The sequence below is a fragment of the Pelodiscus sinensis genome, chromosome 2 (assembly GCF_052426305.1).
Source record: "Pelodiscus sinensis isolate ZL-2025 chromosome 2, ASM5242630v1, whole genome shotgun sequence".
NCBI lineage: Eukaryota > Metazoa > Chordata > Testudines > Trionychidae > Pelodiscus > Pelodiscus sinensis.
This window is the reverse complement of record NC_143053.1, coordinates 36,709,135-36,728,507: the sequence shown is the minus strand read 5'-3', so window position 1 is coordinate 36,728,507 and position 19,373 is coordinate 36,709,135. Positions and strand designations below refer to the sequence as shown.

Sequence of the window (19,373 nt, the reverse complement as noted above, 5' to 3'; positions counted from 1 at the left end):
CTGTATTATACATGTGCTGAAGTCAGTGCTTAGCCAGATGACAAAGATCTAGGGGAACTTTGGTGACAGCAGAAACTCTTTCAGTAGAGCTGTCAAGCATTTAAAAAAATGAATCACAATTTATCGCATTGTTAATTAGTAATAGAATACCACTTATGTGCATATTTTGGATGTTTTCTACATTTTCAAACACAACACAATATAAAGTATACAGTGTTCACTTTACATTTGATTACAAATACTTGCACTGTAAAAGACAAAAGAAACAGCTGTTTTCAATTGATCTAATACCAGTGCTGCAGTACAATCTCTTTATCATGAAAGTTGAGTGTACAAATGTAGATTTATAATATAAAAAAACCTGCATTCAAAAATAAAAACAATGTAAAACTTCAGAGCCTACAAATTCACTCAGTCCTACTTCTTGTTCAGCCAATCACACAGACAAACAAGTTTGGTTACAATTTAGGGAAGATAATGTTGTCTGCTTCTTGTTTACAATGTCATCTGAATGTGAGAACAAGCATTCACATGGCACTGTTGTAACCAGCAATGCAAGATATTTATGTGCCAGATGTGCTATAGATTCAAGTATTCCTTCATGTTTCAACCACCATTTCTGAGGACACGCGCAGTGGCGGATTTAGGGCAGGGCGAGCGGGGCGGCTGCCCTGGGCCCCGTGCTTCCCGAGGCCCCGCGCATGCGCCTTGGCACCACAGCGCACGCGCTGTTTCAAAGGGGGGACCCCGCGAAATTTTGCTGCCCGGGGCCCCGCGGCGCTGCCCTGGGCCCCGCAGCACTCTCATCCACCCCTGGACACATGTCCATGCTGATAATGATCCAAAGCAGAGCAGACCTACAGATGTTGATTTTGGCCATCTGAGTCAGCTGCAACCAGCAGAAGGTGATTTTTTTTGGTGGTTTGTTTTTTGTAATTTCCACATGGGAGTGTTGCTTTTTTAAGGCTTCTGAAAGCTTGCTCCATACCTCGTCTCTTACATATTTTGGAAGGCACTTCAGATTCTTAAATCCTGGAATAAATGCTGAAGCTATTTTTAGAAATGTCATATTGGTACCTTCTTTGCATTTTGTCTAATATGCTCTTAAAGCGTTCTTAAAATGAATATGTGCTAAGACTGTGGTGACTTTTTCGGTGGTCCACAGGAACATCATCCAAAGTCCACGAAAATTTTTTGATTGGCCTGGTGGTTCGTGGACTGAAACGAATTGAGAACCACTGTGCTAAGGCACCATTCAAGCCTGCTAGAACATGAAATATATGGCAGAATGTGGGTAAACTCCAGAGCAGGAGAAATACAATTCTCTGCAAGGAGTTCAGTTACAAATTTAATGAATACATTTTTAAACAAGCCTCATCAACATGGAAGCATATCCTCTGAAATGGTGGCCAAAGCATGAGGGGGCATATGAATGTTTAGCATATCTGGCTTGTATATACCTTGCAATGTGCCATGCAAGTGCCTTTTCTCACTTTCAGATGGCTTTGTAAATAAAAAGCATGCAGCACTATCTCCTGTAAATGTAAATAACCTTTTTTTAACTTAGTGATTGGCTGAAGAAGAATTTAGACTGCATGGACTTATTGGCTCTAAAGTTTTACATTGTTTTGTTTATTAGTGCTGTAAAGTAACAAAAAAATCTACATTTGTAAGTTACACTTTCACAGAAAACCGATTTTACAACAATACTTGTATAAGGTGAATTGAAAAATGCTGTTTTTTTACAGTGCAAATATTTGTAATAAAAATAATATAATGTAAACAATGTATATTTTGTATTCTGTGTTGTGACTAAAATAATATATTTGAAAATGTAGAAAATATCCAAAATATTTAATATGTTTCAGTTGGTATTCTGTTACTAACCATGCAATTAATCATGATTAATTTTTTGAGTTAATTGTGTGACTTAACCTCAATTAATAAATAGCCTTTATTTTCAGTTTGACTCATGATCAAATTTGAAGTTTCAGGAAAAGTAATTAAAAACCAGACAACACTAGTGGCATGAAAACATTTTTTCCTAAGCTGCACAAACTCTTAAGATATAACCAAAAATAAATTGGTGCTGTGAGCATGATTAATTGAAAACGAACATAAATAGTTCGGACTGAACTACATCTGAGCTTATTCCATGAAGAAAAAAACATGCATATAGGCAATTTGCATATTGGCCACGATAAGGTGGGTGCATAATTGGCTGGATAACCGTAGTCAGAGAGTTGTTGTTAACGGTTCTAAATCCTGCTGGAAAGGGATAACAAGTGGAGTTCCTCAAGGGTCTGTTTTGGGACCCGTACTATTCAATATCTTCATCAATGATGTAGATATTGGGATAGAGAGTACTCTTATTAAGTTTGCAGATGATACCAAACTGGGTGGGGTTGCAACTTCTTTGGAGGATAGGGACATAATTCAAAATGACCTTAGCAAGTTAGAGAAATGGTCAGAGGTAAACAGGATGAGGTTTAATAAAGAGAAATGTAAAGTGCTCCACTTAGGAAGGAACAATCAGTTCCATACATACAAGATGGGAAGCGACTGTCTAGGAAGGAGCATGGCAGAAAGGGATCTAGGGGTCATAGTGGACCACAAGTTGAATATGAGTCAACAGTGTGATGCTGTTGCAAAAAAAGCAAATATGATTCTAGGTTGTATCAACAGGTGTGTTGAAAGCAAAACTCGTGAAGTCATTCTGCCGCTCTATTCTGCACTAGTTAGGCCTCAGCTGGAGTACTGTGTCCAGTTCTGGGCGCCACATTTCAAGAAAGATGTGGAGAAATTGGAAAGGGTACAGAGAAGAGCGACAAGAATGATTAAAGGTCTAGAGAACATGACCTATGAAGCCAGGCTTCATGAACTGGGCTTGTTTAGTTTGGAAAAAAGAAGATTAAGGGGGGACATGATAGCGGTTTTCAAATATCTAAAAGGGTGTCACAAGGAGGAAGGCGAAAATTTGTTCCTCTTGGTTTCTGAGGACAGGACAAGGAGTAATGGGCTTAAAGTGCAGCAGGGGAGGTTTAGATTGGACATTAGGAAAAAATTCCTAACTGTCAAGGTGGTCAAATATTGGAATAAATTGCCAAGGGAGGTGGTGGAATCTCCCTCTCTGGAGATATTTAAGAACAGGTTAGATAGACATCTGTCAGGGATGGTGTAGACGGAGCTTGATCCTGCCTTGAGGGCGGGGGGCTGGACTCGATGACCTCTCGAGGTCCCTTCCAGTCCTATTATTCTATGATTCTATGATTCTATGAATTTATTTCCAGTGATTGCTTTAAATCAGTGGTTCTCAACTCTTTTCAGTCCACGAACCACCAGGCCAATCAAAAAATTTTTGTGGACTTTGGACAATGTTCTTGTGGGCCACTGAAAAAATCACCATGGATCACTAGTGGTCCATGGACCACCAGTTGAGAACCACAGCTTTAAATGAAAGTCAAGGCACCAATTCAGTGCATTGTTCATGAAGGAAAATATCACTGTATTGCACATGCAAAGCAGTGTGTAGATTGGGCTGAGGTGTTTGTAATGTGGCGACCTATGCAGTTAAGTTATACTCAATATAAACAATATGTCTTGTTTATCTTGTGAGCAGTCCAGGATTTATGCCTTACCTACTCGTGTCCTTGCTAAAGCTACATCAAATTCCATTTCACTAGGGAAGAATTTATTAGTTATTATTGTTGTTATTATTTTCTATTACTGTAACCCCTATGAGTTCCAGGCCTGGACCATGACCACATTGTGCTAGGGCAGGGGTGGGCAAAGGGGCCTCTGCGGGCCAGGATCGGCCAGCCAAGCAGACCACATTGTGCTAGGGCAGGGGTGGGCAAAGGAGCCTCTGCGGGCCAGGATCGGCCAGCCAAGCAGGTTGATCTGACTCACGGAGGCCCTGCCGTTCCCCCGCCCCCAGGCCACTTAGTGCCTGTGGGCGGGGGAAGCTCATGAAGTTTCCTCTGTCCTGCAAGGAGCGCACGGTGCTTAGAATCACCATGTGCTCCTGGCAGGATGGGAGGAGACTTTGCTCACTCCCCCGCCCCCAAGCCCTGATTGGCCTAGGGGCAGAAGGAGAGTGCACAAAGTCTCCTCCCATTGCCAGGGGCATGGGCACCTAGGGGGAAACTCGGGGGGGGGGGGCGGGTGAGGGGAGGGCAAAGACTTCACATACTCCCCCAGACTAATCATGGTCTGTGGGTGGGGAAGCAGGGAACTATCCTGCCCCTGCCCCTTCCGGTGCAGCCTGGGACCACTTAAAAAATGTCAAAAACTTCAGAAATTTCTGAAGTGGCCCTTGGCAAAAAATGATTACCCACCTCTGTGCTACGGGCTGCATAATCACAGGACCAAAAAAAAAGTCCCTTCCCTAATGATTAGTCTTTTTCAAACTTTTTTTTTTTTTTTATTTAGAGCTGGGAGGAATCGACGTTTTGTATTTGAGGACTGGTACCTGAACTTCTGTAGTGTTAGGCTTAGAGCCAGTTTCAATAAATCATCCCTCTGTATATGTAGAAGGAAGATAATTGAAAAAGGTTGTGGCAGCAAGCAAGGTTGAAATTTCATTGTATGCACATGGTTCAGTAAATAGGCAGCTGGGATTCACGACAAATGGGATTTTTATGTAGTTGCTGGGGTGTGGTATGGGTAAAGAAAGCTTCAAAAGAGAAATGTAAACATTCTCTGGAGTCATTGGTATTGAACTAAATCAAAGGCCTCACCTTTGTATAGGATTTATAAGGTAATGCATAGCAAGAGAAACTATAAAGCTGCACTTATGGTTTATAAAAGGGATGATGGGATTGATTTTTTTTTCAGTGAAAGACATGTTGTTTATCTCTTTGGCGTCCCAGTATGGAATGTGGTGTTTCAAAAGCTGAAGACTGATTGGTCCTATAAAGAACAGAGCTCTGGGTATAGAGTCCATATATTGCCAGCAATATATAGAGAAATGGCTGTACAGTTTTTTATTATTTGTTGTGAAAAAACTATCACTTCTTTTTAAGATGATGAAAGGAAGAAACGCAAACAATAGTAAAAGGATTATGTGTCACAGATGTAATGACTAAAGACCTTTACAATGTGTAAAACACAAGATTGAGGTAGGAGTCATGTCGGCTGGATTAAATAGTAAAGGGGAAATTAATCCCTGAGCCTGGCCATTGCCATCAAACAATACGTAATCTTCATAACTGCTGCACACGAAAAAATCTCCTCCCTAAAAAGAGGTAGAGATTCTGGCAATAGGCTCCCAATATGAAACAATATAGGCTGGTTGGTCTCTCTTTCTCTTTGTCATAGGCCAGTTACGTCAGCTTCTCATGCAGCAAACATTTCTCCAGGTTAATTTTTCATTGTCAGAGTGCCCTTGGTCCCCCATTAGCTTGAGTGAGCAGATGGATGAAATGTTGTAATTGTCTTACTACTCAGATGGGCTCCTCACAACAGTGGAGCCCTAACTAAGGCTCTCTCTGCACCAAAGATGCAAACAAGGCTCTTTCCTGGTTGCAGAACATAGTTAAGATCCAGTCTGCATGACGTATTGGAGTCATATTTGTAAATGAATTGGGGCACAAGTGCTCGTAAGCAGAACCCCAAATATGCCTGTATATGGAGTATTAGATCGGGCTTTAGGGAAAACAGCAGTGATTTCTAGTACTGCGATTACAGCTTTTTCCAAGCCTATGTTGCCCAACCATATGACTCTACCATGGAGGAGGCCAGGGCAAGAAGGCTCTTGAATCAAACAGCTACAGTTGGACCTCCCTGGTCTGGCACCCTGAAGGCCTGACCCGTCCTGAATGAGAGAATTTGCTCGATCAGGGGACGTCCCCCACCACTGTCCTCTTAGCCCACTGCCTCTCCCTATGGCTGCCTCAGCTCCAGCCCCGCTGCCACTGGGCTGCAGCCCGCTGCTACTGGGCTTAGGCTCAGGTGCAGTGGACTGGCCGGGGCTCTTTGGGTATGGAACTCCCCAGCCTTCATGACCCTGCTGCTGTCTACCGGCTGGGGCTCCCTGGCTGCTGGTGGCCTTGCTGTTACTCACTCCCCACTGGGGCTCCCCGGGTACAGGGCTTCCCAGACCCGCTGCTGTCCTGTCTGCCCTGGGCTGTCTAGGGATGGGGCTCGCTGGTCCCCTTCTGCCCCACTTAGCTGGGGCTCCCCAGGACGAGCTCCCCAGCCACCACTGGCCTCACTGGTGGAGCTCCCCACCCCACCATTGAACTCCCAACTGGCTCGCACTCCCCAGCTCTTTGGTCTAGCAACGCCTGTGGTCCCAGACTTAAGATGTTTCACCCGGATCTCTGAATGTGACACTTTTGGTCCTCTCAACTCCTGACTATCATTATGTCAGGAAGAATGGGCCTGGAGCATTTTGCATCTTTTATGCCCTTTCATGGCTAGTTGTGGTGTGGTACTGCTACCTCAAAGAGACTGTTTGCGCTCTCAGCCTCAGACAAGAGTGAGGCTTATATGGGTCTTATATAGGGAAATGTGGACCTCATGTGAAGGGGCAACTGAAATCACTGCTGGTCAGAACAGCTCACTTTCCCCAGTCATTATCTCAGGGAGTGAGGAGATGAACATGGGTCAGTATTAGGGGAAAAGAGATGATTCACTAGATTAGTTGGGTTCCTTTCACTGCTGAGATGTGCTACAATAATTATCACTAAATTCTTCTAGTGGGGATAGGAGATTTACACTGTGGGGGTATGTCTACACTACCCCGCTAGTTCGAACTAGCGGGGTAATGTATGCATACCGCACTTGCTAATGAAGCCCGGGATTTGAATTTCCCGGGCTTCATTAGCATAAGCGGGGAGCCGCCATTTTTAAATCCCCGCTGCTTCGAACCCCGTGTAGCGCGGCTACACGGGGCTCGAACTAGGTAGTTCGGACTAGGGTGCCTATTCCGAACTACCGGTACACCTCGTTTCACGAGGAGTACCGGTAGTTCGGAATAGGACCCTAGTCCGAACTACCTAGTTCGAGCCCCGTGTAGCCGCGCTACACGGGGTTCGAAGCAGCGGGGATTTAAAAATGGCGGCTCCCCGCTTATGCTAATGAAGCCCGGGAAATTCAAATCCCGGGCTTCATTAGCAAGTGCGGTATGCATACATTACCCCGCTAGTTCGAACTAGCGGGGTAGTGTAGACATACCCTAAGATATCAGAGGAGGCAATAAGGGAGGCAGATGGGACTGCAGAGGATTCCAGTCTGAGTAATCAAACAGAAGTTCATCAGGTTCCTTTCCCATGTTGTTGCTTTTCCCCTCATACCAAATTCCAAACTTTGTCTCCCTCTGTTCTGAGGAAGAGTATTGTGGAAGAAAACATTGTCCTCACTCTGAGTTTGTAAGCAACAAGTAGCCAGAGGCAGTTTTATTACGAGCTGCAACAAGGGAAAAACTGGTTTGGACGGGGGGGAGCCCCCCCCCGAGGCAGATCTTCGAATACAAGAAATTATGAAGCAGTTTATATACTGTCTATTAAATATAATAACAATAACAATTAGTCTCCTTCCCATTACAAACACCAATGGCTAACAGTTATTTTAGTTCCACCCAGATGCTCCTTATCTCAAGGTCCCTGCCAGAGTCGGCATTCTATCCTTATCTCCGTATAGAGGCGAGAGGCGAAGGCAGCGTCTAATTACAGATCTCGCGTTGTCAGGCCACAGACTTAGCCTGACTCTTGCTCTCTTGTTAACAAGACCAAGATGGCTCCACACAAATTCCCTTATTCCCTTTTCCTGCCTCCACAGTATACAGGCAGTCCCCGGGTTACGTACAAGATAGGGACTGTAGGTTTGTTCTTAAGTTGAATTTGTATGTAAGTCGGAACTGGTACATATTGTAGGGGAAACTCTAGCCAAACATTTCTCCAGAGCTCAGTTCTATTCTCCCACACCTCACTTCCCTCAGTCCTTTATTCTCAAGCTGAGGTGTCTGCTGAGAAAAGCCGCTCCGCGTCTCCCTGGTCTGCTGGGGGGGGGGGAGCACTAGCTTCACGTCTCCCTGGTCTGCTGGGGGGAAGCAGCTAGTGCGGGGTTGCCTCACCCCGTTTGTAAGTAGGGATCCGATGTAAGTCGGATCCATGTAACCTGGGGACTGCCTGTATATGGGATGGAGTGTAATGTACTTTAAGAAGGGATCAAAACTAGAAGCTGAGTAGTTAGTTATCAATAGGACAAGTGGAAAGACAGTAGTATGGTTCATCTTTTGTGATTTCATAGAACATATAGAACAGAAAAGGTATTTGCTATAGAAATAATTTGTTTGCAAATAGCAGTTTTACTGTTTGGAGCAAAATAGTCCGTGCTTCAATTTCTAGTCCTGCTGCATGGGGTAATTTGATTTCTTGTTGTGCTCTCTGCTGCCTGCCTATTTACTGATCTATTTCTAGAGCCTTAGTCACCATGGTATCTAAGTGCCATCCTGTTTAGAGAAGATCGGTGAAGTAAAAAAATCAGTAAAAATTGAAAATGTACTGAGAAATAATTTAAGGACTCCCCGAGCATTTAAATAAATAATGACTGGTCAGACAAAGAGTCATCTTCAGTGCTGCAAAATAATGAAATAATATCAATTCCAAGAAGCTGCACAGTCTTCCCACCCCACCATGTTGTAAATTGCTTTTCCAGATCAAAAGCCTACTTTAAAGGGAAGCTAATAGAAAAGCATTCTGAGGCACAAAACTCTGAAAATCAATGTGCTGTGTTAATTCAAATCCACCTGTCTACCCACATGGTCCAAATGAGACAACATTAAGCACAGCATGCCAGTCCTCACCTTCATATGTGTGCCATAAATGTACAATCATTGACCATTAGAAAGATGAAATGTCACTGTGCAAGATTAGGATATTGAATTAAAACCTCCAGCTATTATTCTCATTGAATGATATCAGTCTGTCTCTGTAATATGATCTTTTTTGAAAAGTTACAGAAAAATGAAAGACTGTGGCAGCAAATAGCCTGTCTTCTCTGATATCTCTTACTATTTCTTCTACCCCCAGAAATGTAGGCCAGAGAGAACGCACAGTGTCTGGGAGTAGATAAGATGGGGCAGTGCTTTGTGTCTCATGTGAGCACACTGTACTTACAAACTCCTCCATCAGCAACCTATTGGACAAACATGAAGTGCAAATGTGGTGTGGGTGTCCCCGGGTATGTCTACACTGCAGAGTTTTTCCAGAAAAATGTCTGTTTTTCCAGAAAAAGTATACTTACGTCCACACTACTAAGTATTTAAAACGGAGGGGGTTTTCTGACAGCAGTAAACCTCTTTCTACGAGGAAGAAGCTTTTTTTTGAAAAAGCTTTTTTGGAAAAAGGCGTGTGTGGACATGGAAGAGGGAGTTTTTTCGAAAGAAAAGGCTTCCAGGAAAAAGCACAGGTGCCCTGGTGTCTACTCTGTTCACAGTAATCACAACTTAAATGTGAGATAGCATCCAATCAATGTGGATGCAATCTTTCAAAAAAGCAAATCGCTTTTTTCGTTGCACTTTTGCTGTGTAGACACTCTCTTTCGAAAGAAGTTTTCTGGAAGACCTCTTCTGGAAAAGATTCTGCTGAAAGAAGCCTGCAGTCTAGATGTAGCCCCCTTCAAATTTCTGATGTGTTCAGTTCCTTCCTCCTTCAGTGCAAAAATATAGACTGAAATTTTGCAAGGCCAGATTCTCACTCCTTAAGGCTCTTCACCATGGTCTAGGAACGTAAAGGGATGTTTACATCCTCTTAAAGGTGCTGTCAGAACAGTGTAACAGAAACACAAGGTAAATGAGAGCAAGAACCACTGGGTTAAGAAATTTGTACCCATGTCCACGTCTAGCCTAAGGAACTGGACAGGCTGGGTTGTAAACTGAAGCTGAATAGTACTATCAGTTTCAAAATCAGTTTCAGCCAGGGCCCTTCTCTGATGCCCTCCCCTCACTTCAGTTAAAGTTCAACTACTTCATTTGTAAATGCAGCAGAGTGATACAATCAAGTGCAGAAATGCTGCCATGCCATTAACTCAGTCAGGCAAACAAACTGTGCCGGCTCCATCATAAATTAGTCCTGGCAATATTAACTCCTGCAATTACAGGCAGTCCCCGGGTTACGTACAAGATAGGGACTGTAGGTTTGTTCTTAAGTTGAATCTGTATGTAAGTCGGAACTGGCGTCAGACGCTGCTGAAACTGATCAGTTTCAACCGCGGCTGAATCTGGACGCCAGTTCTGACTTACATACAGATTCAACTTAAGAAACCCAGGCGTCCCCAAGTCAGCTGCTGCTGAAACTGATCAGCGGCTGATTCCAGGAAGCTTGGGGCAGAGCAACTCTGCCTCGGGCTTCCTGTAGTCAGCCGCGGGTCAGTTTCAGCAGCGGCTGACTTGGGGACGCCTGGGGCAGAGCAGCTGGGGTGCTGCTGGGTTGCTCCAGTAGCGCGGCTCCTCGGCGCTACTGGACCAACCCACCAGCACCCCACCTGCTCTGCCGCAGGCGTCCTGATTCAGCCGCTGCTGAAACTGACCAGCAGCGGCTGAATCAGGACTCTTGGGGCAGAGCAGCTGGGGTGCTACCGGGTTGGTCCAGAGCGGTGCTGCGGGACCAACCCGGCAGCCCCCAGCTGCTCTACCCTAGGGGTAGGCAAGAAAAGCCTGGTCTGGAGGCAAGCCTCCAGCAGACCAGGGAGACGGGGGTGGCGGGACGCCCAAGTCCTCCACGGCTTTGCTCCGTCTCCCTGGTCTGCTGATCTGGGAGACGCGGAGCAAAGCCGCAGAGCACGCGGGCAGCGGGACAGTCCAGGCGCACCGCGCTGTCCCGCTGCTGGCATGCTCCGAGGCTTTGCTCCCCATCTCCCTGGTCTGCTGGTCAGACCAGGGAGACGGGGAGCAAAGCTGCGGAGCCCGCCCGCAGCCGGACAGCCCGGGCGCGCTTGAGCTGTCCCCCTGCGGGCGTCTCCGCGGCTTTGCTCCCTGTCTCCCTGGTCTGCAGGAAGACGGGGAGCAAAGCCTTGGAGCATGCCCGCAGCGGGACAGCCCAGGTGCGCTTGGGCTGCCCCGCTGCCCGAGCCCCTCTGCGGCTTTGCTCCGTGTCTTCCTGGTCTGCAGACCAGGGAGACGGGGAGCAGCTTTTCTCGCCCCGGAGTACACGGGCGGCGGGACCACGAGGTCCCGCAGTCCGTGTCCTCCGGGGCGAGAAAAGCCCCGTTCGTATCTGCGGATCCGACATAAGTCGGATCCGCGTAAGTCGGGGACTGCCTGTATAGGAAAGTGCCCCTCCCCCAAAGCTACACCAGTACTGCTCTTGTCTCTGTGTGCAAGCTAGCACAGTGATATGCGGGTCTGGACTTTCTGAAAATGGTCCTCATTAAACAATTTTTTTCCTTTCGTGGGTGTGGAGAGGACTCTGCAGTTCCATGATGTCTCTAACTCTTATACCACCATATAGATTCCTAACACCCATGAATCTCTCCTCTGCACTCTCAGTGTATGTCTACACTACAGGACAAAGTTGAATTAAGATAGGCAACTTCAGATACGTTAATTATGTAGCTGAAGTCAAAGCAGGTTAACTTGGCTTTTGGCGCTGTCTACACTGCAGGAAGTCGAAAGAAGAACACTTTTAATTGGACTTCCTTTACTCCTCGTGAAAGCAGGGTTACCAGCATCGACCGGAGTGCCCCTCTCAGTTCGAATTAGCTGTGTTAACTAGACCGCTAATTCAAACCCTGAAAGATCAACAGCAGCAGCTTTGATCTTCCTCTGTAGTGTAGATACACCTTCAAAATCCCACACCATAGCTCAGTGGTCCCCAACCTTTTGGGGCTGCCGGGCGCCCAGGGCGGGGCCACGCATGTGCCGCGCACCGGGGGCAGAGGCCGTGCATGCACCGGGCTTCTGGGGTCTGGGGCGCAAGAATGGCTCGGGCCAGCCCTGGTCACTAGGTAGGTGCACATAAATGCCCTGGTGGGCACCATGGTGCCCGCAGGCACCACGTTGGGGACCACTGCCATAGTTTGTGTACCTGCCAGGCCTGCCCGGGGAGAGGGGGCGGGGGCAGAGGAGGGAGTCTAGAAAGTGGGCAAAGACAGGACTTTGGTCTTTCTATGGAGACCACCAAAGCTCTTCCTCAGTGCTTCAGTGGGAAATAACTAAAGGCAACTGGATTTTTAGTATCATATTTTCACTTTTAAAATGCCATGAGGGGTGTCCTGGATTGGGAGAAATTAGTATTTCACAGCAAAAGTAATAATTTTTATTATTTGTACAGTGACAGCACTTAGGAATGCCAGTCATGGAACAGGACCCCAATTGTGCTAGTTGCTGTCTAAACACAGAACAAAGAAAAAAGGCAACTCCCCGCGGATCTTACGATCGAAGTATCGGCAAGAGATAGCAGGTGGATACAGACAGACCAGACCAGGGGAATAGAAAGACTTAATATTCATTATCATATCAGCTGCCTAACTATTCTCAAGTTTTATGTAAACTTCATGGCAAAGAAGAATGAGAAGAAGAGATTTGAAGGGGGAGAATGAGAAAGGTTCACAGATCTTTACGAGGAGTGTGTCCCAAGTGTTTGGGGCAGCAAGATTTTTTTTAAAATTAATATGTGGGGATAGGCCATGAAAATAAAGACAAGAAGCTTATCTTTGATGGAGAAAGGAGAGGCAATGGAGGGGTGCAAAGAGAGGGGTGACATGGTCAAAGCAGTGGGATAGCAAAATGGTCTGTGTTGTAGCATTCTGGAAGGATATGGGCAAAGCAAGATGGACTTACTCAGAAGAAGAGGACTGCTATAACTGAGACTGCAGGTGATGAGATCTTTGCTGAGAGTTTTAGGTGTGGAGGTGGATAGGAAAGGACATATCTTAAAGAGGTTCTGCAGAAAGAATCAGCAAGATTTTGACACAGACTGGGTATGAGAGGTCTGAGTCAAAGATGACAGCCTGGCAGCGGAGTTGACAGCCCTGAGCAAGATGAGGAGGCGGCTGGCTCCGCACTACCAGAAGGGGTGGGGCCAAGGGCAGCTGGGCCTTAGTGCTGCCCAGAGTGCGTCATCTCCGTCCCAGCCCTCAGCGCTGCCCAGAGCACGCAGCACGGTGCTCCAGCCGCAATTTAAATGGCCCGGAGCTCTGGCTGCTGCTGTTGCTACTTTGCTAGTGGCAGCAGCTGGAGCCCTGGGCCCCTTTAAACTGCTGGTCCATGGGGTGCCTCTCCCTGATCAGCGGGCGAGCGAGCAGGTTCTGAGCTTGAGTGACAGGGAGCATAGTGGTGGTGTCTACAGCGACAGACGGGGGAGAGGGTTTGGGAAAACAAGAGGGGCTCTGTTTTTGCTACGCTGAGCATGAACTGATGGCAGGATATCCACAAGGAGATCTCCGAGAGAGAGGCTAAGATTTTGGCTTGGACAGAAAGAGACAGATGCAGGGTAGATTGGCAGTGGTGTGGTAGTAATTGATTTTAATAACAGTATCTTTTTTGGATATATGATTTGGTTTGGTTTGGTTTGGTTTTTGAATGAGATGACCCTTGCTGTAATCTTTGCCAGACATTTCCATTTGGTTCCAAGAATCCTACTTAGTAGCAATTTCAGAATAATAGTTTGCGCTGCCTTTTAAAGTAACTTCTGATTTCCATCTCTCTGCTTCAGATTTTCATCACGGTGAATTGCTTGAGTACGGATTTCTCCTCACAAAAAGGAGTAAAGGGACTTCCTCTGATGATTCAGATCGACACATACAGCTACAATAATCGCAGCAATAAACCCATTCACCGGGCCTACTGCCAGATCAAAGTCTTCTGTGACAAAGTGAGTGAAGATAATATTGCGAAAGATGGAGGGAGCCCATATCCAAAGTGTCTCTTTTCTCTTTTAGATGCTTGTTATCACTAATGTTTGAAGTGGTTTCCATCCTCTCCGCATATGAGTTGTGGCCTGGGATTTTTTATTTTTCATGGTGTATGGAGCCTCCATTCACAGTGACTCTTCACTGTGCCCTATATACAGGGGTGCAGGTCCCTTGTAAAATCAATGATAACCTTTAAGCTGGAAAGGAATGTGAATCCTAGGACACAGGAGACCATAACATGAACAACATCAGCACAGAAACACTCCCTTAAAAGTAACAGTGTAACAGAGGGAGGGAAACTTTATTGGGAACTGGGACATTGGGAAAAGACGGGATTAGGTGTAATCAATAAACATTTATAAATAAGCCAATTTTCCACCACCTTATAGTCACAAACTCCTCCAGCCAGGTCTCTGGACCTATTAGCCAAGACTGCATGTGCTCAAATGGAGAGTTGCAGCGCAGTGGCATTGACCAGCTTAAACTGGTCACCTTACTCTTACCTCACACCTGACTGAGGCAGGGTCCTCTCCTGATTCCAGGCAGGCTCACTGGTTTCCTAATCTGAAGTTCTTCTAGGGTCTTTGCTGGCTGTCAGTAGCTGTCACCAGCTGGAATCTGTCTGTCTTTAGATGTGCTGCTGCTGCCTGATCAAGGCAGCTAAAGTCTCAGAGCGTGCAGATGCCCCTCCAGGAAAGGGAGAATTCAGCAGGCGCTCCCAGAGCTGCACTGTCTCCCAGCTCCAAAACTCAACACAACTGTCCCCCGCCCCCCCCCCCCCCCCCACACACACTTTTCTTCAACAGCCTGTCCCTTACCCAGTTGCTTCTTGGGGACTGAACAAACCTGGCTTGTCACTGGTTCACTGGACTTCTTGCCCACATTACCTCATGCAGAAGCTTCCCTAACTGGCCCCAGCCAGGGTTTTCACTTTCATTTGCCTCCACCCCTAACTCTAGGCATGCTGGGAATAAGGTCAGGGATTCTGGTAGCCATCTTAGTAGTAGTTCTGTTAGTAGGGCCCCTTTAGGTATGTCTGCACTGCAGTTCGGGCTGGTAGGACTTGGGCTAAGGGTTGTAGAAGTTCAGTCTTCGGCTGGAGTCCTGCCAGGGGGGATGGTCCCAGGGTTCAGGCTACAGCCTGAGCCCCAATGTCGGCTCAGCAATTAAATAGCCCTGCAGCATGGGTCACTTGCTGGTATAGAATAAATGGTGGACTTGCTGTAACTTGAAGTATATAAACCAAGATTTGAGGATTCAGTAACTCAGCCAGAGGTTAGGGCTGTATCACAGAAGTGGGTGGGTGAGGTTCGGTGGCCTGCAATGTGCATGAGGTCAGACCAGATGATCACAAAGGGCCCTTCTGCCCTTACAGTCTGTGAGTCTATCCACAGAGGAGCATCTTCCACAGGAGGGGCGGAGGGAGCCCCACATAAGGTGAGCACTCCGCCTGCTCCAGCCAGATTCCGAAAGGGCCCTGTTCTGGTAAGCATGCTCAGAGGCGAGGCCATGCACAGGAGTTTGAATGTTACCTCTTTGGGAGGGGCACATTCAGTGCCCCGACTAAGGGCTGGGGTTGGAGGCGCTGTCAGCTTCCACCAGGGTCCCTTGGCTGAGGAACTTGCTTTCCCCACCCACTGCCAGGGCTGGAAGAAGCTCGCTCTCTTCTCCTTCCCTTTCCCCCTACCAGGGCTGGAAGGAGCTCATTCTGCTCCCTCCAGTGCAACCCAAGCGCCAGAAAGAACTCCTTTCCCCTCCCCCACTCCACCGTGCTCCTGCTTGTCCCCCTGCCCTTGTGTATACCCCTGCTCAGAGACTGCCAACTGGACCAGGCACTGCATGTGACTTGGTGGTGGGGCGGGGGGTGAACACCTGTCTTCCCCTCATTCATGAATTGCTCTGAGGCTGAGACGAGATGGGCACTTGGACACTCTGAGGGAGGCAGCAGTGCACATGCAGAGATGCAGAAACGTAGGCTGAGGGAACTTTTACCTTGAACACTTAGATGCCAAGTGAGTTTAGATGCTTACAAGGTTCAACAGAGTTTTGTGATTTTATAGTGGAGCCTCAAACTGGGACTTAGGCACCCAAACAAGCTGGAGACATGAGAACTTAAATCCAAAAGTTGAGTGTTTTGGTACTTTTGTAGATCCTTCCCTAAGTGACTTAGGCACCTAAGCACCATTGAAGGGCAATGGGTCGCAAGCAATTAAATTGTTTAGGTGCTTTTGAAAATGTTACTCATAATTATGATTCCCATTTTACAGATGGGGCAGAAAGATTAGAAGCCAGCCCAGGCCATAAGAAGTCAGCTTTTACAGTGAGAGACAGATCTCAAGTGCTCCAGGCTTCTAGGCCTCTCCTCAGACCACTATCCCACTCCCCGTCCTCTTAAATCCACCTCCTTCTCCCCCTTTTCCTCCAACGTTCTCTGTTGGCAACAAAATCTTTGAAGATTAATCAGGCAGTTTTATGAGCAGAGAAAAAATGTTGAAAGTAATGAATGTAAATGTATGTGCTGAATTAATCGTAAGGACGAAGCGCTTATTTTTATTTGTAGCTTTGAATGTCAAATATTTACAGAGATTTGAAGCTACAGTTGGCTGTTAAAAGCTAATTAAATATCAAAGGAGTATTTTTATCTACCTGTTTTTGAAAAGCAATTAGAAAAATCTGGACTATTAAAATTTTTTTTAAAGGAAAGGCATTTAGAGCACAACCTCCTCAAGGTTGACTGCAGATTTGAATGATAAATATTTGTTACTTTGACTATCTATCCACCTAACTGATACTTCACATCTCCAGGCTAGGAAGCAGGAAACGAATCCAAAGATGTTTAATCAAAACCATCTTAAACTAGGAGTAAACATCACAAGGGTAGTTAATGTGTTACACACATCCCAACTATGTTAAAGGTGTGGGCTGGAGCGCTCAGGGGATTGGGAATAGGATATAAAGCCTTTTAACTGTTGGTTGTCCTAAAGACTGGTGATGACTGAGATCCATCCCTCTCTTGAATTGTATTTAGTGGCCTATGTGAAATGGTTTGGTGAGGTCTCCCTCCAGTTTTTATATGTGCAACCGTTCACTTCACTAAACCTAACATAAAAATGGTACTAACTTGAATAGAGACTGGAGTTAGAGTCTCTGCTTCGTTACGTGGATGTAAATCAGAATTAACTCCACTACAGTCAGTTTTAGTTACACTGATGTAAAATGCTTGTAAGTGAAAGGAGAATCATGTTCCAACGGCGTTCTCTCTCCTATGCATATATGTGCAGTGCCTATTTTCACCTGGTTACCTCCTTCAGCATCAATCTGCTTATGAGATTTGATAAAAAGGCCTGGGTTCTTTTGGCTCCCACCTACCATTTAGCAGGAGGTAATTTCTGAATTTTCTTTCCATATGAATTTATTTGGCCTCCACTGTCCTTGCTCCTTTCTGGCAGGCCACCAGCTCGGTTTGAGAGGAAAATTCTAACCCCAGGGTAATTTCCTCTTACTCGCCAGGTAGTTGGAGATGCCTAAGAAATACAAACACAATATATCTATGTCTATCTATATATCTTTTCAGCAGAGTAATACAGAAGTAAATATAATGTAACAGGGTAAAAGACTTCTAGGGTCACTAATACCCACCCTGGTAATATCCAGGAATTTCCTCAGTCCTCTGACCTGATAAAGCAAAAGTAAAATTTAGCATCCCATTGATACATGTATGTCATAGGAGCTCAGACGACCTGTGACAATTATATCTGCTGTAGCCACAAAGCAACTTGGCTGACTGGGTTCAGTACAGCCCACAAAATTTACACAGGGAATAAGGTGGTAAGTCCCTTCACAAGTTTAATAGGTAGCAGGAAATACAATCTCCCCAAACTCTGCTCCTTAGCTGGAGGACCTGATTCAGGGAGTAGGGGTTCCCCCAAGCAATTTCCCAGATGAGCTAACTAAAAAATGTGCTCACAACTCTGTGGATGATCCTCAGGTTCAGAGATGGCTCTGGACTCCTCAGCAACTGCAGAAGGGGTGATAATCACAGCTGCCAGAAGTCCTCTTCCTGCAGGAATGAGGCTGATTTTGTTCCTAAGATTTCCCCTCCGCACAAAGGTGCAAATTATAATAGCTAGGGTTGCCAGATGGTTGAAACAAAAATACCGACTCCCCCCCCCCGCCCCCCCAAAAAAACCACTGGGAAAAAATGTTGTTGAAGGGGAAAAAAAGGGAGAGGGGGGAAACCTAAGTTGTTGAGCAAAAAAAAAGACTCCAAGCACTTATTAAAAAATTAAAATAAAACAGCATTAAAACAGCATGTCCCCTTTAAGAGTGAGTACAGGGATAGGAACAGGGGGAGAGGTTGAGCACTAAGACCCAGAAGAAACATTGCTTCCCCTAGGTCTTTTGTCCGCCAGCCATTTTATGCTGGCAGCCTGAGGAACTAGGTAAGCATGGGGGCTGGAGTTGGGGGTCTGGGTTTGTTGGGGGCCAGAAGGGTTCGAGGCGGGGGTTGGAGGGAGGCCGGGCGCTGAGTATTTGTAGGGTTGCCAGATGCCTGGCATTTTTGCCTCCTGGCTGGGGAAAAATTCAGAAAATACCAGACATCTCAGATGTCCGGTAGTCTCTGAATTTTTTTACTGGACTGTCCGGGTGAATACCGGACACCTGGCAACTCTAATAATAGCTCGAATGCTAATCTCCTGCCCTAGCACTCCAGTACACTCACAGCAGGCAAGCAGGCTGGCATTAGCAGCAAGAGCAGCACATGCCACGTGGTAACTGCATTTACCTAGGAGCTGGAGTTGCATCACCCCCACACCACTCTAGACCCCTCATAGCCCCCCCTTCCGATAGTCCAGCATATCTGATAATCCGGTACCCCCTGGGTCCTAAAGGTGCCGGATTATCGGAAGTTTACTGTACTCAGTGTGGATTGCAGTAGCAGCAGATGCCCTTTATGATCAGCTGAGGCAATCAGAGAAATTCCAGCAATACAGAGGAAGAAAGAGAGCTGGGCATGAGCTATTATGAACAGCAAAATAGACAGATACTGGATTTTTATTACCAACCTTTGAATGAGAGTATGTCTGGTTTGATTTCTCTTACAGTTCTGTTAGGCACTACCTAATAACACGGAAAGGAATGGCTGCTGCAAAGTAATTTATTTGTGCCTTTTATTACTTCTTTCCATATTCAAAAAAACATTGCCATCAAAACAGTTTTCAAGAAGACAAACATACAGTGCCTGATATATTTGTAGAACAAACATTGCAGCATCATGTTGAGGGGCAGAGAGCCAGAAAATGAAAGTGACCTGAAAGTGATTGGGCTATTTTTATTGTCCAAATAGGGGGAATTGGAAAGTGAAATTCTCCTTCCAGCATAAATAGTGAGATGCAAAAACACTTTAATCCTCTAAGGTGCTGTTGGTAAAATGAGAGGAAGAGATTTCAAAACTTTTTGGTGTTTACCTGACAGCGTTGTAAAAAGCTATCTGTGATTACCATGGCTCTTCCCAA

The 19,373-nt window shown here is 46.0% G+C and overlaps 1 protein-coding gene across 5 annotated transcripts in view; it reads left to right on the top strand.

Annotated features, from left to right (window-relative positions):
* Window positions 1-19,373, top strand: part of GRHL2 (grainyhead like transcription factor 2) — a 112,971-nt gene that overhangs the window by 61,057 nt on the left and 32,541 nt on the right. For all 5 annotated transcript variants that reach the window (XM_075920263.2, XM_006122407.5, XM_006122408.5 and 2 more), the window contains exon 9: window positions 13,659-13,817. In XM_075920263.2, the coding sequence (XP_075776378.1) occupies window positions 13,659-13,817 (159 nt within the window). The remainder of the gene's footprint in view (window positions 1-13,658; window positions 13,818-19,373) is intronic.